General features: G+C 42.5%; 1 protein-coding gene across 4 annotated transcripts in view; it reads left to right on the forward strand.

Moving 5' to 3' along the window:
• The window catches only part of ACCS (1-aminocyclopropane-1-carboxylate synthase homolog (inactive)), a 40,873-nt gene extending 17,461 nt beyond the window's left edge, over positions 1–23,412 (forward strand). For 2 of the 4 annotated variants that reach the window (XM_075927526.2, XM_075927525.2), the window contains 14 exons: positions 6,358–6,980; positions 9,135–9,194; positions 12,231–12,301; positions 12,862–12,931; positions 13,458–13,524; positions 14,090–14,187; positions 14,874–14,951; positions 15,810–15,910; positions 16,964–17,053; positions 18,107–18,152; positions 18,312–18,453; positions 19,060–19,202; positions 20,007–20,160; positions 20,358–23,412. In XM_075927526.2, coding sequence (XP_075783641.1) covers positions 6,375–6,980; positions 9,135–9,194; positions 12,231–12,301; positions 12,862–12,931; positions 13,458–13,524; positions 14,090–14,187; positions 14,874–14,951; positions 15,810–15,910; positions 16,964–17,053; positions 18,107–18,152; positions 18,312–18,453; positions 19,060–19,202; positions 20,007–20,160; positions 20,358–20,656 — 2,025 coding nt within the window. In that variant the 5' untranslated portion in view covers positions 6,358–6,374 and the 3' untranslated portion in view covers positions 20,657–23,412. Of the gene's footprint in view, positions 1–3,626; positions 4,844–6,357; positions 6,981–9,134; positions 9,195–12,230; positions 12,302–12,861; positions 12,932–13,457; positions 13,525–14,089; positions 14,188–14,873; positions 14,952–15,809; positions 15,911–16,963; positions 17,054–18,106; positions 18,153–18,311; positions 18,454–19,059; positions 19,203–20,006; positions 20,161–20,357 lie in introns of those variants that run through there. The other 2 variants (XM_075927524.2, XM_075927523.2) reach the window with 2 other exon arrangements.
• The last annotated feature ends 208 nt before the right edge of the window (positions 23,413–23,620 follow it).

Raw genomic sequence — 23,620 nt, forward strand, 5'->3', positions numbered from 1 at the left:
ACACAGGTTTGAGGATCTGCAAAAGAAACCTGAAAACAAATGTGGAAGCATTTAATGAGATGGATGCTCCTGAGATTTTAATGGTGATTCAAGAATAAAACTTAAATGTTGTACACATTTACAAGGAGATGCTTTCCTTCTGAATTAATATTAAAATAAATGAATCTGAGTCAACCCTTTCTGAATTTTGTAGACATTTAGATTGGGGTCTAATTTTTTAGGAGTGGAGTACTAGCTCTGTAGCCCCCTTTCTCTACCATGGATCAACCCAAACCTCAGCCTCCAAACAACTTCCCCTCTTGGCCCTGCTTTGCAATCTCTCATTGTAAGGTAAATCTTATTCTTCTGATGGACGATTTTGCAGACTGCATTCCTCAAGAACAGTTAGAATCAGAGTTCTATCCTTAGCTGACCAAAGTCACCATTACACAAACATCATCATTACTGTCACACTTACTGGGGCAGTCCTATCTAAACACTTTGGCTACGTCTACACTGGCCCCTTCTTCGGAATAGCCATGCTAATTTAGAACTTTGGTATAGAGAAATGCGCGGGGGATTTAAATATCTCCCGTGGGATTTAAATAAACATGGCCGCTGCTTTTTTTTCCGGCTTGGGGAAAAGCCAGAAAAGAGTGTCCAGACTGACGCGATCCTCCGGAATAAAGCCCTACTTGAAATAGGGCTTTATTCCGAAGGATCGCGCCAGTCTGGACGCTCTTTTCCAGCTTTTCCCCAAGCCGGAAAAAAAGGCGGCCATGTTTATTTAAATCCCACGGGGGATATTTAAATCCCCCCGCGCATTTCCCTATTCCAAAGTTCTAAATTAGCATGGCTATTCCGAAGAAGGGGCCAGTGTAGACGTAGCCTTTGTATTCAATGAGCCAAGGAGACTGACATCTATTCTTAAAGCTCTCTACCTTGGTAAAGCTGAAGCATATTAGGGAGGCAATATTGAGAGGAGTTGCTAGGAGGCTGTAAGTGTGCTGTAGGTAATAAGACTGCCTCATTTCCAGGGTTTTCAGTCCAGCACATTTTACCAAACATAAATTGATACTTATTCTCTTAGGCTACATTTACACTACAAGGTTTTTGCGCACGCAAAAGCCTGGGGAGCATCCACACCTCAAATGAGCTCTTGTGCAATTAAATGGGCAGTTAAATGACAGAACAGAGGGCTTTTTCCACCGTAGGTAAACCTCCTTTTCTGAGGCATAACTGCTTTTAGCGCTACAGCTATTGCACAAAAAGGCCAGTGTGGATACTCCAGTGGTGTATTGTCAGAGCTTTCTTGAGCAAGAGCAACCAGCAGTGTGGACACTCTCTTGCGCAAAAGCACATCGCTTTTGCAATGTGCTTTGAGGCATGGACGTGCTCTCATGCAAGAAGTTTTTGTGCAAAAACTGTAGCGCAAAAGGCTTCTTGCACTAGAAGCCTGTAGTGTAGACATAACCTTATTTAAAATTATTGCAAATGTCTTTCTAATGTCAGAGCTTAACAGCTCTAACAGAGAGCAGTCATCTGGGACAGACATGGTGAAGTACAAAAGGTAAAAAGTTCTTGAGGGGGTATTTGTTGATCATTCACATTAATGACCAGGAGACTGGTTATTTATTAAATTTTGCAAATTAGTAAGATTAAACCCCATTCACAGAGGTAGTCTCTCCAAGAGAGGGCTGAGGCACATTTAGCGTTGATTAATGCTGAAAATTAGTGCTAAGATATTGTCTCCCTTAGTGGATTTTTGTTCTATTTATTTTACAAGGTAATGAACTGTTCTTCACAATCACACCTCATGGTGTACTAGGAAACTACCTGCTTTTGTGAAGAAAAGAAAGACTTAGGCCTGGTCTACTTCAACTTGTGTTTACTCCAATGAGCAACATAGCTATGCTTACCTAAGTGGTTGATCTAGACCAGTGTTTCCCAATTTTATTTGGCCATGGAATCCTTTTAAATTCAAAAGAATTTGTGGAACCCCTAATAACCATCTTATATATGGATCTGAAAAAGTAGACCACAAATAAGTAAGGATAATAAATGCTAAAGAAGGTCATGAGATCAACATTTAGTTTAATTGCACATATTTAAAAACAAAAGTCACATTTAATGTGTACACATTTTTTAAATCATAAAATGTCATTACTGGAATTTTCTAATGGCACCCTTATTTTCACTTTGTGGACCCCTGGAGTTCCAAGGAACACCATTTGGGAAACACTGGTCTAGACACAAACAGATCAAGGGAGTATGGTTATTTATCCATTGATCTATTTATCATCATGTGGAGGAATTGGCTCCCATAGTAACAGAAAAACCCTTTTTGTTGCAGTAGTCTTTCTCCACCGCCTTTGTCCCAAGTCCTGTTTCTCTTGTCCTGTGTCCAAAAAAAAAAAAAAAAAAAAGGTTTATAGGATCTTTTGAAAAAACCTTCCCTTTCTGAAAGAACTGTATCTAGGCTGCAGTTTTACTTTCGAAATAGTGCTTTTTCGATGTGCCATTACATGATTCTGTGTCTAGACTGGCAAGTTTTTCTGCAAAAGCAACTGCTTTTGCGGAAAAACTTGCCCGCTGTCTACACTGGCCGCTTGAATTTCCTCAAGAACACTGACTTCCTGCTGTCTGAAATCAGTGCTTCTTGTGGAAATACTATGCTACTCTGTCCTTTTGCACAAAAGGGCCAGTGTAGACAGCTTAGATTTGTTTTGCGCAAACAGCCATGATGCCGAAAATGGCGATCGGGGCTTTTTTGCGGAAAAGCGTGTCTAGATTGGCACGGACGCTTTTCCGCAAAAAGTGCTTTTGCGGAAAAGCGTCCGTGCCAATCTAGACGCTCTTTTCTGTAAATGCTTTTAACAGAAAACTTTTTTGTTAAAAGCATTTGCCGAAAATCATATCAGTCTAGACGTAGCCATTATGTAAATGAAGTGCAGTAAATTCAAATCCCCGCTTCATTTGTGATTTCAAAGTGCCTAATTTACATCCCTCTACTTAGTGTTGACACAGCCTCAGGAGATGTTGGGTCTCATTAACTGTAGGCTAGTTTTATAGCCAAAAGCAAAGCTCTGTCCCATGCAGTCCCCACGGCTCCATCGTGAGAGGCGGCTGCGGTCTGAAGTAGAAAAGCCGGCATGGTGGAGAAGGGACTAGACAGGCGCTCTACGGTAGCTTTAGGGAGAGCAGTACAGTATTTTCCCGGCTCTAACTCGGTGCCGTGGTGCAGGCTCGGGGCTTGGGGGCGCACAGGTACGGGGAGCGGGCGAGGCTGGCTCTGCAGAACGGGGCCAAAAGCAGTTTCGGGAAGCGGGGCCCGGCCATTCGGGGCGGCACCGCTCAGCCAGCGGGAGCAGCCTCCGTCCCTGCAGCCTCCTCCCTGCGCGGCGAGCACGGAGCCGCCGGCCAGTTTAGCCCGGGCCCCCCTGCAGTGGCCGCGCCGAGCACAGCGCCGCTGGGGGCGGGCTGCAGGAAAACTCAGGCACGGGGGGCGGGGCCGGAGCCAGGACCTCGGTGGCCGGGACTCCCTCGCCGGCAAGGGCGCCCCGCCCCCCGCGCGCTGCCAGCCCCGGTCTCGGCCCGGGCGCCGCAGGCTCCGCCCCCCTTGTGGTGGAGGGGGAGGGGCGGGGCCGGGCCAGGGGGGAGGGGCTCCGTGCGGCTCGCCCAGCCCAGCGCGGCCGTGAAGAGCGAAGCGAGTGACTGACACGGACCAAAGTTATCCCGGAATAAGGGCAGCACGCATGTGCCGTCACCCCGGATGTGAACATGCCGCCCAGGCACTCCGGAGCCTGCCCCGCCCGGCTGGAGCGGACGGGCTGAGCCGTGCTGGGCCGAGCCGAGCCTGGCCGGGCCCAAGCGAGCCAGCCGCTCGCCTGGGGGGAAGAAGGCAGAGCCCTCCCCCCGGGGAAAGGGGGAGGGGCAGAGCCCCCGCGTGGCGGGGCAGAGCCCCTCGCCCCAGGGGGAGGGGGGGCAGAGCCTTCCTAAGGCGGCTAAAGGGGAGGATTCCCCCCCAATGGTTTGGCTGAGCCAGGCCTTCCTGTCACAGATGGCCCCAGCCTTGTGTTAGTCCTACCCCCTCCATTCCTGGGGGCTTGTTACACCTAGGCTAAGTACTGAAACTCTGTCACCATCTTCTCCCCCTGCATCCCTTCACTTACTCCTGACCCCACACCCCAGGAGTTCCTGCCTTTACTGGGGTGGGGGGCAGGAATAATGGATTTTCGGGGGAAGAAGTACGAGCGGGGTAGTAATTGGTCAGATCCTGAAGTGGTGGAGCTGCTGCAGCTTTGGGCTGATGAGTCAGTTCAGATGGAGCTGGAGAGCTGCCTGAGAAACCAGCATGTCTTCAACCGGATTGCTGAGGTGTTGAGGGAGAAGGGCATCCATCGCACTGGGGACCAGTGCAGAGAGAAGATAAAAAAGATGAAGCTGGAGTATCGTAGGATCAAGGACAACAACAAGACCCCAAGGGGTGGCAGGACTTGGAAATTCTATGAGGTGATGGACCGGGTGCTGACCAGCCGGTCCTCTATTGCCTATAGTTCCTTAAGTGGCAGTGTGGTGACTCCACAGGCATTGCAAGGGAGCATGGTGGAGAACTACCATCATCACTTCACCCCCTCAGCTCTACCTTTTGGACACTCGCAGCACCCCGAGCTAATGGAAATCAAATGCGAGGAGGTGGACTCTGATGAACACTGCTTGACCCCGGAACCCCCACTGTCCATGTCTTACCAGCACGGCTCCCCTGAGGAGCATGAGATGGAGAGAGCTTTCTTGGACAGGGCCCAGAATGACTCTCCCATCTCCAGGGTGGAAATTCCCATTGAAACCAGTGTCTCACCTTCAGGTAGGACAGTCTCTTCTCATTCAAGCCTTAGGCTTCTCTCTTCTTTCCCACAGAGAGCTTGTGTCTCAATGTTGCCATCTATGTGTTTTGTTGAGGTTGCTGTCCCTATTTTCCACCCTGAGGTCTTCACTGTCCCAAATAGTTTTAATATAGAATAATAAGTTCTGCATTAATAACTATTCATTGATCCCTGAAACATCTTAGTAGAAGTTGGTAAAAGACACATAAAATCAGTGCATATTAGCATATGTGAGATTGAGGAATTAACATGTCCTAGAGTCAGGCATAGGTGCTATGCCAGATTCCTCTATGTAGTTAGTTCTATCAACGCATCTTAAAGCCAGATTAGGGATGTAAAATCCCATTTAATCAGTTAACCGCTTAAATGCGGGTGGGAGGGGGGCTGCTCCATCCTGGCCAGGCTGCCGGTTAACCATTCACATCCCTAATCCAGATACAGTTTTCATATTTTGTGGTCTCATTTGAACATTAAAAAGGGTTTCTTGAATCCTCATACTACATTGTGATAGGACTCCCTATTCTTTTCACTAATAGGTTAAAAGACTCTGGATGAATCCATTGACCTTGCATTTGTATCCACATCCAATCTGCGATCTGCAGACATGGCCTTTGCATATAAAATAGATATCTGCAGATTTGTATGGCTCTAGATAGAAATTTGAATCTGCATCCATCTGTGATCCACAAACATGATCAGCGGATATCCACAGATTTGCATTCCTTTCTTGTGTGTCTTTGTAGCAAGTCTTTTTAGCCATGTATCAGTTGAGACTAATGGAGGACATGTTCTGTCTAGTTAGTATATTGAGAGACTGAAAAAAGAACTTGGGAAAGGGTAAACTTTTTGAGAGTGACTGGTAGAAGCACATTTAGATGTAGTAAAAGAAGATACATCTTTACCTTAAATTTAACTGAACTACAAAATTGGCTTCCATGCATCTAGTCTAGAAATTCATTGGCATTTTAGAGAAGTCTGGGATGGATGGAGTCTTGGATACATACAGCATGGTTGGGGACAGATGGGTGAGGCAATGACCTCAGGATGATCACTGTAAGGTCAGGAAGGATTCCTTTCTTCACTCACCATGTTGTTTTCTCAAATGGCCAAATGCACTATTCAGGAGAGGGGGTTTGTCAATCTTTATAGTCAGTTTTTAAGATTGCTAGAGGCAGAATACTGATGTAAATAGACTTTTGCTTGGATGCATAATGATGAAATCAACATATGAGATTGGAGAAAAAGATGTGGTGTTTTTTTCCCCCCAACATTCAGGCTGTGCTTGATAGACTTGACTTCACCTGTCCTGTGGGATTCTATCATGGACAGATTTGATTCTTGTCAGAGAAAGGCAGTGCGAGTTACCTAAGCAGGCCTAGATCATACTGGCCCAGTAGAGGACAGTGCATATTCATATCAGTCAGTACACTGTGTTGTCATCATTGGAATGAATTGCTGCAAATTTAGTTTTTTCTTTGTCTCTGAATATCTGCAGGTTTCAGTGAGCCCAACATGGCATCCTCATCCCGGATCCAGAGTGTGGGACCTCGGCCTGGCTTCTCCACTTTGCACCGTTTGCGGAAGAAACGGAAAGGCCAGCGAGTGAAGGACCCCCTTGATGATCTCCTATTGAAGACCCTGACATCACAGCGAGCCATGGAGGAGCGCTTTCTGCAAATGGAGGAGCGGCGGTTGCAGCGAGATATGGAAGTGGAGGAACGACGGATGCAATTGGAGCAGCGACGTTTTGAACTGGAGCGAGAGCATGAGTTCCGCATGTTTAATGTCTTTGCTCAGATGCTTAGCATCTTAAAGCAGAGTAACAGTGGCTCCTCCTCTTCTGTTACACTGCCCCGGGGCTTGGATTTCATCCAATTGCTGTCTGACATTCCTGGGATGGGAGGAGGAGGGGGGCTTCAGGAGGCAAGGGCTATGCATCTAGGGCGACCACTTTCGGAGAGAAGGACTGACATGTACAGTTTCTGTAACCCTAGCGAATTTCAGAGCAGTCCTTTCCTCTCTGCTCGAGGAAACATTGCCAATCTTTTTCGTGGCTCGACAGAGGAGGGATACAAGGCCTATCATGCTGATAAGTATGATGAAGACAAAAACCCCAATGTGAGTGATATTTCACTGCTGTTCACTTCTTTCTTTCTAGGAGAAACACCAGAGTCATTTCTTACACTCATTGACCGGGCTTGGGTTAGAACATGATATTTTTATCTCACAGATGCCAGTGAGGTTAATCTTTTCATTTTAATAAAGCAACAAAAATTACCTAGATAAAACGAACTCCTTTGTACAGAAGGGAGCCAGCACCTTGTTCATCTTTGAGTCATATTTCCTGTCTCACTATTGTGAGGCTTGCAGAGCCAACAGAGCTACAGGGGAGCAAGTGAAACTTTATTCTTCCTCTGCATCATTTTCAGTGCCATCCATTGACTTCTGGTTGCAGCATCTTATCACTATTGATGATGCAAGAAGCAGAAAGACCCAACTGGCTTTTCAGAATCTTAGGAGGAGTTTTGCAGTGCTAACATTCAGAAAGCTGTTTTTAAAATGTACCAGTCAGAGTTGCTGCAGCCTGTTTACTTTTTGTCCACTACTTGATCAATACAATATGATTAGCTTGTTGCAAGAGTATGTGATTTACAACATTTCAGTGAAATGTGTCTTTTAATTTTTTATGGTAGTAATTATATGAAGATTTTTTTTTAAAATAGCTCTTTGGTCTGATTCTAAACATCAACAATTTTAATTAAAAATTACGAATCCTAACTTCATCAAACATCTTTCCTGAAATGCAATATCAGGAGAGTTGTATATTAAAACTTATAACACAAAGTGTATGAATATCACATTATTATTCAATACAATAAGTGCAACCCAACAGTCAAACTTTATCATTTCTTCAGTGATGCCTATATTTGTTTACAAAAGATATTAAAACTATATACCTAAAACTGGCTCCAAACTGTAAGAATGTCCTAAGCATACCACCCTGTGTGGTTTTTTTTAATTTCTTGACTTACCCATCCTACCCTGAGAAGTGAAAATATATTAATTGTTAATCTCTCTGCACTCTATTGTACTGCGACATGAGCAAGGCCAGAAGAAAAGGCTAATGCTCTAACATGCCTTCATACTTGGCACTGTGTAAAAAATCAAGTTTACCTGTGCATGAGTAAATTATTGGAGTGCAATATCATTGTCTGATAAGCACACATTTTGGACATGGAAAGATATCCAAAGCACAATTTGTATGTTAAAGCAATGTAAATTCCAACTTTCTCAGCTAGGAAAATTGTATAGGTCAGATTTACATTAACAAGTCAATTTAAGGTTAAATTACTTATACATGTTATGTTTGTGGCACTGTAGCAAAAAAAGCAAACATGATTCTGGGATGCATTACCAGGTGTGTTGTGAGTAAGACATGAGAAGTCATTCTTCCGCTCTACTCTGCGCTGATTAGGCCTCAGTTGGAGTATTGTGTCCAGTTCTGGGCACCACATTTCAAGAAAGATGTGGAGAAATTGGAGAAGGTCCAGAGAAGAGCAACAAGAATAATTAAAGGTCTAGAGAACATGATCTATGAAGGAAGACTGAAAGAACTGGGCTTGTTTAGTTTGGCAGGTAGAAGACTGAAAGGAGACACGATAATGGTTTTCAGGTTTGTAAAAGGGTGTCATGAAGAGGGAGAAAAATTGTTCTCCTTAGCCTCTAAGGATAAGATAAGAAGCAATGGGCTTAAAGTGGAGCAAGAGAGGTTTAGGTTGGACATTAGGAAAAACTTCCTAACTGTTAGGGGGTGAAACACTGGAATAAGTTACCTAGAGAGGTTGTGGAATTTCCATCTCTGGAGATATTTAAGAGTAGGTTAGATATATATATATATCAGGGATGGTCTAGACAGTACTGGGTCCTGCCATGAGGACAGGGAACTGAACTCGATTACCTCTTTAGGACCCTTCCAGTTTTAGTGTTCTATGATTCTATTAAATGAATATACATCCTTGTTTTATACCCATCTCTAGAGTGTTTACTGACAAATAAATTAAGAACTTGTATATATGACTAGTTTATAATATTTTTATATTTTATATATATATAATATATGATGAGAGCTCTGTGAAGCTTGTTGTTTGACTCCTTTACCTTGTTAGGATTTTTGATATGGAAAAGTAATAGCCACAGGGGCAACAGCAAATGCAAGTAGTGTTGTGTACTGGTAGTTTGTCTCCCTAACCAATAATTTCTTTCTTTCTCCAGGGTATAATTAATTTTGGTACCAGTGAGAATAAACTCTGCTTTGATCTAATGTCCAAGCGGGTAAGTCACATCTCCAGGAGAAATATGGAATACTCCACTTAATTCCTGCTTAGTATTGGTGATATTCTTGGATCACCATTGGTGCTTAGATCCCTCATAGAGAACTAATTTCCCATAGTACTTCCCTTCATCCATTCCATCACTGATGCAGAAGGCCATTGGCTGGTCCATTTTCTCTATTTAATTTTGGGTTATGCATTTCTTTAAGTTATCTTTTCAGAGAAACTGGAAATAGTAGTGTCTTCTAAATACATTTGCTTTCCTCCTGCTAACTGGCTCTTCAGTTCATGCAGAGGTTACCCCAAATCTTACAATTCGGGGGTGTCCATATTTGCAGACAGAGGGGCTTGATTTAGTCTGTTTTCAAGCTTCACAATTTTGATCCAGTTCTGAACTGTCCCAAACTTGAGAGGATTTGGCACCAGTGACCAATACAGGTGCAATAAACTGGGTTATCTACTAATGGGTAGTTTTGCTCAGTTACACTAGGGAAAGGCTCAATACAGACAGTATAGCTCAAACTACAGATTGCTTCAGCTGAAAGAATCTCTTTTGTTTCTCATTGAGCCACATACCCAGATTCAGGCTGTTATGTGGGGTGACAACAGTTTGTCTTATCTAGAAACGTTCATGGGGAAGGATGGGGTACTGAGTTTGTGGCACAGGAAGTCTCCTCTGTAGTTGGTTGAAGTTCTTTCACTCCTACTTCACCACTGCCAATCCTCAAAATGTTCCTTGTTTTATTTCTGCCTTCCATGCCACTGACTCGGGGGGAACACTACCCCAACACTTGGCCTTCCAGCTAACAGAACAGGTAAGGCAGAACTGCTGCCTGATAGTTGTATGTAGAAGCCCACAAGGTTCTGTTTAGGATGTCTAGGCTGTTCCTTCTTTTCCCTCTTTCCCTCTTTCCCTGAGATTTCATGTAATATCTGAAGTTAACATATGAGAGACAGGACGACTGCATATTGAGCAGGCTTGTTATGACATTATGTTATTTGCTGCTGCCTATTAGGCTGTGTCTAGACTACATGCCTCTGTCAGCAGAGGCATGTAGATTAGACACATAGGCAAAGGCAAATGAAGCCGCGAGTTAAATGATCGCTGCTTCATTTACATTTACATGGCTGCCGCGCTGTGCCGACAAACAGCTGATCAGCTGTTTGTCCGCTCAGCGCGCTAGTCTGGACGCTCCCCTGCCGACATCAAAGCCCTTTGTCGGCAGCCCCGTTATTCCTCGTGGGATGAGGTTTACCGGGGCTGCCGACAAAGGGCTTTGATGTCGGCAGAGGAGTGTCCAGACTAGCGCGCTGAGCGGACAAACAGCTGATCAGCTGTTTGTAGGCTCAACGCGGCAGCCATGTAAATGTAAATGAAGCCGCGATCATTTATATCGCGGCTTCATTTGACTTTGCCAAACAAACAAATCCGTCGACGGAGCCATGTAGTTTAGACGTACCCGTAGTAGCAGCAGGTGAGCTTGTTCTCATGCATACTGCAGGAGGGTCAGAGCTGAGCAAAGGTGTTTCTTCCGGCTTATAAATTGCCACATTCCAGTGCTACTGCTTTGATTCAAAGAACAGTGTGCTACTGGAAGCTATGAGAAGGCAATCTTGCCACTAACTTGGAAACCAATATCTATAATTTTAAGTGAAAATAGTAACTGACCAGATTTCTGTCTGCATCTTGTCACCCCTAAGTCAGGTGATGATCTGTGGACTTGACAGTCCAGAGATGAGGTCTCTAATGTTGTTCCCTATCAGTTGGCCCAATTGGTTTTTACATTGTCTCCAGCATCACTCTCAAGGACTCCTTTACTTCCCATTTGTGTTGTCATTTGGCCAAGGCTGCTGATGCATTCCTGTGCTGTGCCAGATGAGGAGACACAACAAAGGAGGTGCACTTTTGTCTTACACAGACTTCAGGATGCATATCCAATTGTGTACATAGAATAAAAGATTATATCACTCATTCTACATGGGGTGACAGTCAATCCTATTCACCCCTGAGAGCACTAGCTCAAGTCATCAGAGCCATAGCTCAAGGCATCAGAAACCCAATCCAGATTTTTTAAAATTTACTTTAGAAGATTTAACATCTGCATGTTGGTTTCCCTCCTATTCCTTTGCATTTGTTCCTCCTTGGTTCCCATCCTTAAATCTGGGCTCTGTTTATCAAATCTGTAAGGCTGCATTGTATGTAAATGTATGTAGATTTGTTTCCATTCATATAAAATATACCCACTCTGATTGCTGCTCTACTTTCCTCTGTGACTTGTTTCTATTGGGCTGCCTGCAACTTTGCTTGTTACATCTTTGAAAAAGATTACATGAGGACAGTATGTGTACTTTTTAAAATATAATTTAGGGAAAAAATGATTCAGCCCCTAACTCGGGTGAAACTTCCTTTTGAAATTCAAAAGAGTTCCTTTCTCATAAGGAAGACCCAAAAGAGAACTTTCAGGGGGGTAACTTTATCTTTCTTAGGCTTCTTGAAAACTCCAGTTACCCTTTACCATGCCTTGTCTTGTCAAAACTTGTAAACATTATAGGTGTGGAGGAGCCACAGCTGTTTGAAGCTGAAGCATAGCTGAAAGGTAGACTTCATCCATTCATAGTAAAAGAAGGAAATATCCACCCATCTGTCATTCATGACTATACCTAGCCTCTCTGGACCTATATAGAAATCCCTCATAACATGAACTTGATTCCCAGTTACTTGAAAGCTAAGAACTCAGGTGAGGCCCTCATCAGGACCCTAAGGGCTGCTTTGTTTGTTCAAAAAGTCCTCTACAGAGTTCTCTTTTTCCATGGGCGTTCATTTTGTAGTAGCCTTAGTGCTTCCTTTTTGCACATCTCTGTACAAGGAATCATTGCTGCATAGTTTTGATGGCCACATAGTTTCTAAAACTCATCATAAGGCTGCTGAAGTCAGTGGGGCGTGTGTGTATGTACATGTGAGTACTGTCCATATATTTGTTGGTGTTTGTATTTCTTATTTTAATGGTTGTCTCTGTCCTCTTCTTGTTGTTGGCAGTTGACACAAAGTGACATGAACCTCATGGAGCCTCCACTTCTGCAATATCCTGACTGGAAAGGACATATGTTGTAAGTAGACTCATCTCCCAGAACTTTCGCTTTGTAAATACTTGCCTGCTAAATAAAATACAGATTTTATCCTCACACATATATGGAAAAGGCTATCTTGAGGTTAAGTACAAACAAGTTCTGCTAGATTGGTTGGTTAAAGCTTCTGTAGGCTGTTAAATCATTTTCTTCCTCCCAGATCTAAGTGACCACCTGGTCTTTTCATTCCATTCCATTCCAATACACTATAAATTAGTAGATATAATTTTTTTAAAGTATTGTGCATATCTAATAGGTGGGCATGTCCACTATTCTCTACAATTATAGCTGACATTGGTGGAACATTAGTTCTTCCTATGTTCTATGTCTTGACAAATTAAATTCTTCAGAAATAGGTGTGGAGTTAATCATTTCTGTGACTTTTGTTGTGTATGCAAGGCATCTCCATAGTATGGAGTAAGTGGTCCACGGCATGTATTTTCCTCATATGCCTTGGCTTTATTTCTTTGTGATGTGGATCTGTGGAGAGCCCAGCTTCTTGGAGAATAAATTGAATCAATCTTTGCTTTTGTCTTTCTCAGCTTACGGGAGGAAGTGGCTCGATTTTTGACCTATTATTGCAAGGCCCCTGCACCTCTCAAGGCAGAAAATGTGGGTATTCTGCTTTCCACTGGTCTGTCTTATAACATATTGCCATGCACTGTCATATAGGTGCTTCTGTCTTATTTAACTAAAATTTGAATGTGAGCTTGCTGAATCATTCATCATGTAAATGGGAAGCTGATCACTCAGGAAGGTGACATGCAACCTTTTCAGACATTCTTCACATGCAGCTCACTTAACATATTCAGGCCTACCATGTGGCTTCCTTTATTTTTTCATTCCTGCCTCCCAAGTCCCACATCATCTTGCAAGTGGCCCACAGTCATGCTTTATAGTACCACTTTCTGCCCCAGTCTTGGTCCCTATTATGCCAATACACCTCAATCATTACTTTTAACATAATCATATTGTTCCAGTCCCATGGTCCCCTTGAACTGTTTTGCTGATTTACCTGATGTTGGAACCATAATTGAATCAAGAATAGTTTTGCTCTGCTAAAGGATAGAATAGAGAGCAGATTTCAGTGCTCTCCAGTGAACAAGTTTAACATCTGCTCCTGTTGTCTCTTCTGTAGGTGATTGTGTTGAATGGTTGTGGCTCTCTGTTTTCTGCATTAGCTACAGTTCTCTGTGATCCAGGGGGTAAGTGGCATTATTGGATGATTTTTTGAAAATATATATTTTTTGTTTGGTAGCAACATAATAGTCACAATACAAATACCATATGCCAGGGTGTAATTGTGGAGTTTTTGTGAAATACTGTGGAATTTCTGCCAAACGCCATATTTTTTCAATGTAACCACAAGTAAGGAGGTTGAAGTCATGTTTCCCCCAACTTTTAGTATCAAATGTATATCCTCCTCAGTGGCACTGCAGGTCTCCTGCATTCTCTCTTAGGTCTATGCTGTTTTAGTGTAGTTGCACCTCTGGATGTAGTTCTAGAAATGTGGACTGTACTCAAGTTGAGTGGATTCTCAGGCGTGGATGCTTAATGCTCTGAGACCTGGAATTTGGAATTAAAAGAAAAATACAAAATTATTGCTAAAAGGATGCAGACACAATTTAACTCTTAAAGTTCCCATGAATCTCAAAGATGGAACCATAAGCAAAAATGGAACCCAAGCTCCTATGGCGTGTCTTACTAAGGAAGAAAAAAAATCACGAGTTTTGTGGATAACTGGCTTTTGTTTTCTTGATTTTTTTTTAGAAGCTGTTCTGATTGCCACCCCCTTTTATGGTGGTATTACCCAGAGTCTGTTCCTATATGGTAATGTCAAGCTGGTCTATGCCTATTTAGACAGTAAGGTAAGAATTGTGGTGGGAGACAAATCTTTGCAGGTAGAAAGAATTGGTATTGGTAAACAATACAATAACACTTCCATAGTGCTTTCTGGCTCCGTGAGCTTTGCAAACAGTCCCCATAACATCCCTTAGTTATAGCTTACATTTAGCAACTCCATTTTACAGCTGAAGAAACTGATGTACATAAAGTTTAAGTGACTTAAGCCATAACAAGATTCAGTATTCAAATCAACGTTAAACTTCTGGATTCCCTGTCTTGCTTCCAGTCTTATGGTGTGATCACTAACTCATGTCCCTTTCTGTTCAGCATTCCACTCCAATTAAACAAACATTAATAGAATTTTGGAAATTTGCAAGCCTGATATTTTTTACAAAGCAAGACCAAGAATAGAATGAGCCTCAGAGACTGAACTTTTCTCCTCAAGATAGTCCCAGGGAGGGAGCAGCATATATGTCCTGGCTTTGTCCTGTCTTTCCATGGATACCCAGAAAATATTTGTGTACATGGCAGATCCAGGATCAATGTCTCTTTGATTTAAAGTATGTCTGTATTCTCTCCATAGTGTGAGGAAGAGAAAATCTGGGTTGTTGCTGGGCTTTTGTGGTTTGGGAAATACTTTTGTTCAGAAACCGTTGATAGAAGATCAGTAGAAATATTATTTGTTTTTTATCTTGTGGGTGCCTTTCAGATCACGGGGACAAGCACCCGGCCCTTCCAACTTACAGTGGACAAATTAGAGAGGGCCCTGCAGGACGCACAGTCAGAGGTGAGTGTGGCTGAGCATGGCCTTTTTGGAACCATTAGTGATGTCTGTAGGAGAAAATAGGGGTGCAGTTCTGGAAGGATGGTGAGGCCTTGGGCAGACTTTAACTGTGAGTTCTCATACAGGTGTAGAATCTCCTCTCACATACTTTTGCTTCATTGGAATGTCATCTGCTCAGGGATCTTCTAGAGTGGAGTGATTTTTAAATCACCAATTTTAATCATTTAGCTAATTCCATTCATTGATGCCATCACAACTCGATCCTTCCCATCTAAGACCTCAACTACACTAGAAAATTAGGTCAGCTTACCTATATTGTTCAGAGGTATGCAAAAGCCACACTCTGCACCTGAGTGGCACCATTAAGCCAATCTAGCCCCCAGTGTAGACTACGCTAGGTTGAGGGAAGAATTCTTCCATTGACATAATTACCCCTTTTTAGGAAGGCGGCTTACCTATTCTGATGAAATAACTCCTCCTGTTGGCGTAGGTAGTCTCTACACAGAAGTACTTCAGTGGCATCTGTTCAACTCTTCTTCATTGTGGGGGAAATGTAGGAGAGTCTTTGTCAGGGATGAGTATACTAGTTGGCAGGCGTGCTTAAAACCAGAGGCTCATTCAACCCTCAGCCCCCAAAATATTTTACAAAACCAGGTAGCTTCAAGAATCTCTCCATCCTCCTGCTAAAACATCCCATAGTTGAATTTCTTCTGTAGATCTTGGCACTGGGATGTGAAGCCATTTCTGTGCATCGTGAAGGTGTGAGTTATTAGGGGAGACTAAGGGAGAATTAGCAAAGGGGGCTGAAGGTTTGCCCCAGATGTATTGTTCTCTTAACATATTATTGCTTTTGTTTTATAGGGTGTTGGTGTGAAAGCCTTAATTCTCTTGAACCCCCAAAATCCATTAGGGGACATATACTCCCTGTCAGAATTACGGGAGTACCTGGAGTTTGCTAAAAGGTACGGCAGTTTAAAGGCTCATGGAGACCCGGATCAGAGATAGCATTCTGAGCCTGATGACCCAATCAGTGCTTCTGTGTCTTTCTAATTCTAATAACTTATTCTGGTCTGAACAGCAAAGGATTTAAGACTAGGGAATATGGACACAGGATGGTGGCGCATGCATTCATTTCTCCAACCCTTGGATTGGTCAAGCACTTGCCCAAAGAGAACCCAGTCATACCAGTTTTTTGGAGTCTTAGGGTATATCTAAAAGGCATGGCTATTTCGAAATAAGCTATTCTGGAATAGTTATTCTGAAATAGCTTATTTTGAAATAGCATATCTACACTGCAGGGAAGCCTCAAAATTAGTCCACGGCAGGTTTCCCTAATGTAGACGTGTTATCTCGATTTAGAGTCCCAGGAAGCACTGGGGAGGGGCTATTTTGAAATAGCAGCAGTGGAGGAATAAGTACACACACCTTATTTCAAAATAGCTATTTCGGAATAGGCGTCATTCCTCGTAGAATGAGGTTTACAGATTTTGGAATAAGCTGTCCATTATTTCAAAATTATTTCAAAATAATGAAATGGCTGTGTAGATGCTCACATTGTTATTTCAGAATAATGCTAGTTACCTCGAAATAATGGTGCAGTGTAGATGCACCCTTAGTGAACTATGCAAAACACTAGTTTTTTCTATTTTTGGGATGCGGTGAGATCCAGCAGCTCTACTATGCTCCTTGCATGGGTAATGAGGTTCATTTTCTACAGCTGTACAATATGTACAATTAGAAGACAATTGTAGGTTTTCAGCCTTCCACTGTATCACCCCCTGCCCTTAAAATTCCTGTCCATCCTTTGTAGATGGTGATGGAGTTTGCTCAAGTGGGACATTAAATGAGTTATTAAGCCAGCATAAGCAATGGCTGAAAACTCTTCCTGTGTCATGGTTATGGTGAGTGACAAGAAATGAGTGTGATGAGCCTCAATCTGCTTTTCTGCATACATGATGCAGCCCTCAGGCTATGAGAATATCATTCTCTCACAATCTCCATTTTCTCCCTTGCAGGCATGAGTTGCATGTAATAGTAGATGAGATCTACATGCTGTCAGTTTTTGATGAATCAACCACATTCCATAGTGTTCTGGGCATGGAAAGGTAAACTCTGCTCTTTCAGCAGCTGTGCAACATGTTTCCATGTTGATGGTTTGTGACTGGGATTTGACTAGTGCTCCAGTAGACTGTTTCATGTTGATTGCTTTATAGTTTCCTTCTTGCCAATGCACTTAGTAGTTTGATACACTTTTGAAGGTGTTCATTAGACCATTGTTTGCAATGTTTCTAAAAACTTGAAAAGGTTTCATTTCTTGCTGATCATTATCTTTCTTTTTCTTCACCAATCACTGCTGTCCCCTTTCCCAAGTTCCATTGATGCATGTAAGGATTGTAGTCTTTTTCATTCTTCACTTTTGTTTTATGCAGAAGCATCATCATCAAAGTATTTCTACTGATCTGGGACTGGATTTGACTAGTTAATGCTTTCTAGTGACATATCAGTTACAAAGCTCATGTTTAAAAATATTCCTTGCTTGTGTTATTAATAACTCTCACGATTTCTGAACAGAGAACTTTTAAATTTACTTTTACGTTTTCCCATTGAATTTGTTTTTCTTATTTGTGCAGTGCTAAGCTGGGACAGTGAAACTGGATCAGACAGTTTTATTTTCTGGGTCTTGTCAGTTTCACTTTGGGTGCTAGCCTACTATTATTGAATTTGGATTCACAGCATTGCAAGAGAACATTTAAATTCAGCCACAAAACTCATATGTTTTCATTTACATTTTTAAAATAGTTGATGAAAAAATTCATTTTAGTTTTTATAAAAAATATTGTGAGTGGCCCGATTCTTTTAGAATCGAATGCATCTTTCTGTGTGCATCTCTGACAGTCTGGCCTATAATTTCCAATTACATTGTAGTGACTTTTGCCTTACAAGTATCTAAGATATATAAAAGTTGTTCTAAAATTAGTTCCTGATGTCCCCTTAAGGTTAGACTCTATTTAGCTTTATACTGCTTCACTTGTGTCCCGTAGCGTGTTGTCAGCCCTTGTGAAATGTTGCTGCTTTGCTTCTGGAATATTGCACTGGTGATCCAAAAGCTTCAGCACTCATGACACTAACTGGCCTTGTATGCATCCTTCCACATACAGATTGCCTGATCCACAGAGGACTCATGTGATGTGGGGAATTAGCAAGGTGAGTACTGTCTGCCAGTAATGCTAGGTCTAACTCAGCTATGCAGTCAGACTGATGTCCTATAAGGCCTTGCCCTTGTGCTGGAAAGAATAAGACAGTGGTGAAGGGATCCTGTGTTCCTTTGCAGTAGGGTAATCAGTATGTGTGTGTTTCCTGCAGGATTTTGCTGTCTCTGGGATTCGTTTTGGCACTTTGTATACAGAGAACCAAGATGTTGCCAATGCAGTGGCCTCCTTGTGTTACTTCCATGGAGTTTGTGGACCTGTCCAACACAAAGTGGCACAGCTTCTCCGAGACAGAGGTGAGTCTGAGCGAGTGGTTCTTCACACGGTTATCTGCTCCACGAGCTCAGAAGATCTATTCCTTACACGCCCATGTGGTCTGTAGCTAAAGCAGCTAAAATGACAACCTTCCATAATCCTGGGGCTGCATGTCAGATGTGATTGTCAATTCTATAGGATTGTCATAGAAAAAGAGGGTGCACTCAGGGTGAGCAGGGTTAAAGGAACAGCTAGGAGGCAGTTACTTGCACAACAGCAGTTACCGTTTTAAAGGGTCTGAGCTCTCAGAGAGGGGGGAAACAAAACAATATTTCCAATTGTGCCTTGGATTGCACACTAGCAAATTGCAGAGTCTTCACAACAGACATCTGAAGTCTAGGGAAATGTCCACCAGGATATTAGATAAAGAAGGATAAAATTCAAGACAGGCACTAAGCTCTTGAATAGTGTTGGTGTTTTTAGGTACTGCAGTGGGGAGTATATGAGGACGAAAAAAGAAGGGAACAGGGTGAAAGATGGATAGAAGCTTTATGATTACACTCTATATATCAGAGATGATCTTGAAGGAAATCTTTTTGGAACTGAATTATTGGTCAGTTTGTGAGGTTTCTTCTCCTCCTGGCCAGACTGGATCAATCAGGTGTATCTGCGGGCCAATCATGCCCGTCTGAAAGCTGCCCATACCTATGTGACAGATGAGTTGAAGACCCTTGGAGTACCCTTTCTCAACCGCAATGCGGGCTTCTTTGTTTGGATCGATTTCCGAAAGGTCAGTGGTCTCAGGGGTGGACTCTGCTCTTCTGGTTAGGCAAACATTTGGAACAATGGTTTCTGGAGGAGAGTTGGATGTAGTTGCACAAACATATTGCTAAATCCTAATTAATCATTCTGTTGAGCTGGAGGGAAGAGGTGCATGGTGATTTTGTAAGCATGATTCATTGGGTCCCTTTAGTTTGTATACATGTTTTTCTTCTTGCTAGGGATGTTTTCTTACTGCATTCTGTCTCTTTTCACTATCTTTTCCCCAACCCTTCTTCCTGGGAATTTCAACTGCATCAGTTCCTCAGGGATCCACCAGTTTCCTCAAGTCCTGTGAGGATCACAGTTTGGTACATTTACAGCATTTGGGATGCAGAAAAATCTCCCCAGGCTGTTATTATTTACGCATCCTTTTTACTTGGTGGAGGTGGCCCACTCTCTCCTCCACCGCCCCCAATTCAAAGCTCCCATGTCCTGCAGCTCCTCCTTGTGGCTAAAGAGAGTTGGGTAGCCAAATATCTCCATCTTCCATATAAAAGGAAAAAAATATGTAGCACTTTAAAGACTAATAAGATTGTTTATTAGGTGATAAACTATCTTGTTAGTCTTTAAAGTGCTACATATTTTTTCCTTTTGTTTTACCAAGATCAGACTAACACGGCTGCCTCTCTATTACAATCCATCTTCCATATGACACCCTTCTCCTCAGAGCTCTGTGGCTGCTGGGCCCCAATTCCATTACCACTGATCTTGAACACAAAGGGTCCCCTGGGGTGACCTGCATGTTACTAACACCTTACCCTTATGCTCCCAGTACCTTAGGACAGGAACGTTTGAAGAGGAGATGCTGCTGTGGAGGCGATTCCTGGACAACAAGGTTCTGCTGTCCTGTGGCAAGGCCTTTGAATGCAGTGAGCCAGGTTGGTTCCGTATCATCTTTGCTGACAAAACCCATCGACTACAGTTAGGTGAGTGGTGTTTTCACCCCTCTCCATTCTGCTCTCTGGCCACCTCATTACCTACTCAAATTACCCTCTATCCCAGGCTGCCTCCATTATTTTTCACTCCCCTACTCCAAGTCCATCTGGATCTGACAAGTGTTTTGCGATAATTGTGCTTTTGTAGTAACTCTTGTGGGTTTTTTTCCTCCCTCACTCTACCACAGGCATGCAGCGGATCCGTAGAGTCCTGGAAGAGCGGGAGCGGGAGATCCTGTCTGAGGACAAGGATCAGCCCTGCCAGTCAGACCAGGATGGCAAAGCAGACAGTACAGATGAGGTCATCTTTGTATCCCGTCACCAAGAGCCTGGTTCTACTGGTGGCTCCAACCTTGGTGACCTTATTGGCCTCCTGCAGCAGCAAATGAGGTCATCTGACTGGCTTCAGAAGAACACAGCAGAGCAGTTTGCACAGGAGAAGCCAGAGATCTATGACGTGTTCAGCAAACTGGTGGGGAAACCGTAAGGACCCCTGTTACTCTGTGGGCCAGATTGACACCAGCGCCCTAACTGCTTGGTATTTGACTCCGAGCAAATAAAATATTTTTGTATAGCAAGAAAATCACTTTATAAACCCTACTGCCCAGGCGCCCTCTTCAGAATCTCTGCTTTGTATTGTGTAGGCTATTTCTCTGGATTGGGGGTGGGTGGAGGATGCAGGGCTCGCTTCTGCCACTGCCCCTTGTCTTGTATTTTATAATTCATTTCAAATGAAAAATTCTTGGCTCTTTTTTTTTTATAAGGCACCATGGTGTCATCTTTTATACTGCTTCTCGTTTCCTCTCTCCATTCCCAGGGAGACAGAAACTTGAGATAATTCAGATGTTTTATATTTAGAGACAACTTATTTCTTTCAGCCCCAGAAGATGTTTCCTCATCAAGGCACTGTAATCTGACATATATTGATAGTCAGAATCAAGTACTTGCCTTGACTGTCAGCTGGGGATAAATACGTGTGTATTCATAGACCTGTGTGTGTGTGTGTGAGAGAGAGAAAGAGAAACACTTCAACACAGAAGATCGTACAACGTAGGTAACTAGTGCTATGAGCCTTTCACTTCTGAATCACCAGTTTCCCTCCAGTCTCAGGTTCATTGTGATTTTTAAAAAAATACATAATATAAAGATATGGTGCTCTGTGTTATATGAGCTTCGTTATCTCTATCCAGCTATATGTGTTCTTATAAAAGGTCATAATCACAACTGGGTCTGATAGCTTCTCATCAGGAACTGTCAAGAAAATGGGCAAAGGATGCAGATAGTTCCTTTATGGTAGGAGAATGTTCTGGTTAGAAATAAGGCACTTTGGCAGGACAGTGTATGGAGAATGCTTATTCTGCTGCTGCCGCCAGGATCCTCAGAGCAGCTAAGCCAGAACCTTCCTCCACAGACAAAGAACTATAAAAAATGTTATCCAGACTGTTACATCAGACAGCTCCTGAGAATAACTTTCTAGTTACACAAGATTCTTTTGATTTCTTTGAAAGGGTCTGTTTGAGCTGCATTCTGTGTGATGGTGGTAAACTGTAACGTGGTTCGTAAACTGATCTCTCGGTATCAAGCATTTTCCTTTGACCTTGGTTTGATTTTCTCTCAGACAAAACAAGTCTTACTTTGTTCACATCCAGGAATTAGAGTGTCTACAGTATAGGATAGGTAGCAGCATAGCTATGCCACTGTAGTACCACAGTGTAGATGCTTCCTACAGTGATAGAAGGATTTTGTCCAGCAATGTAGAAAAACCAGCTTCCTGAGTGATGGAAACATTCTTTTGTCAACCTGGCTCATCTACCCTGGGGGTTAGATGGGCATAGCTGTGGTAATTGGGTGGGGTGTTTTCACACTCCTAACTGCTGTAGCTATGCCAGCCTATCTTTTTAAAGTGTACATTAGGCCATCTGTGTTAATGTGTAGAGCAAGAGCAAATTGTGCTCTGAAGAAAAAAAAATTGTAAATATAACCTATGAAGGAGGTCTCCTCTCCTGTTATGTGCCAAGGTGTACTATTGGTATTAAATGAGCTTGGTATTTTAACATAGCTGAATTTACTGAACTCTGGTGAAGTTCATGTCTATCTCTATAGGGACTATCCCAGTACAGCCATGGCACTATAGCTGTGCTAGTAAAATATTGTAGTGTAGACTCAGCCTAAGCTAATGGAAGGTTTTTTCCATCAGTGTAGTAAAATTACCTTCCAACACTACATTGAGGGTATATTCTTCTATCCAGTCTGAAACTTTCCTCTCAGTATTGATATTAAATGTGAAGAGCAGGATTGAGAGTTCACAGGAAGAGATCAGCTCCCAGATGTCACAGGCAGTCACACCAACAATGATTGGGATCTTTCAGGCAATAAAGGAAAGAGCATTACGTACATGCAGCCACTCATCCTACATAGTAAGGTCTCTTCCTGCAGTTTCGCTCTCAAGAAGCCATTGGCTCCAAAGAAGACACCTTCCCTTTGATTGAAAAACATTGCTGAAGCAAATTGCAATTTCTAGCTCACCCTGTGCAAGTATGTAGCCTCTCCTTCTCTGTAACAGAAAAGGAACAGTTAATCTGTTTAAATGAAGGATATGGTAGCAGTGTCTAGCATTAAATGGGATGAGAAGCAGCTTACGTTATCTAAAAACTTGATTTATTTGAGTTTAGGGGGTGAAGTCTTGCCACAATCAATGTGGAAAAAGGCAAATCAAATGTAAAATGGGGATAATGCTTCCCCAGCTAATAGGCATGGAGTGATAATTTTCATAAATTGCTTTTAGTTGCCTAAAAGGAGTCTGCCAAAAAAAGGGTCTGGTTCCAAAACAATGCAATAGTTAAAAGCTTTCTATTTGCTATCTAATTCATTTCTTTTTTCCTCATATTTTAGCTCATATTTTTTAGTAAATTCTGTGTCTGTGCTGATTAAAATTTATTTCACATTTATGCTGAAATTTCTGCTTTTGAAAGGTAAAGCAAAATTTAAGTTATTGAGATGGTTACATCTTTAAAAAGGGTAGGAAAAGAAATGCTAGACTAGATAACTAATGGAAAGACAAACTGACTCCCTTCCCCTTTGTGCCATTCCCAAGAAATCATTGAGCTGCACAAATTTTAGTCTAGCAATAGCAAAGTGAGGGAGAAGGCTCCCTGTAATGAAGAACATAAAGAACTGTTCAGGCAGTAATAAAGCACTTTTATTTCTTTTTTAGATTTCTGTAATAAACAACCTGTTAACTAATGCTGGCTCTATTTTCTCTTTGGTTTTTAGCTGTTCACAGAACTGGTTCATTTTTATATACATCTCTGAAAAGGGTGTTTCACAGCTGTTTATATATACTGGTCAGTAAAATGTTTATTAACCACACTAATGAGGCTTAAAAAACAGCAGTGTTCCTGTAGCTCCTTAGAGACCAAAATATATAGATAGTATCATGAGCTTTTGTGGG

This window comes from Pelodiscus sinensis, chromosome 5 (assembly GCF_052426305.1).
Source record: "Pelodiscus sinensis isolate ZL-2025 chromosome 5, ASM5242630v1, whole genome shotgun sequence".
NCBI lineage: Eukaryota > Metazoa > Chordata > Testudines > Trionychidae > Pelodiscus > Pelodiscus sinensis.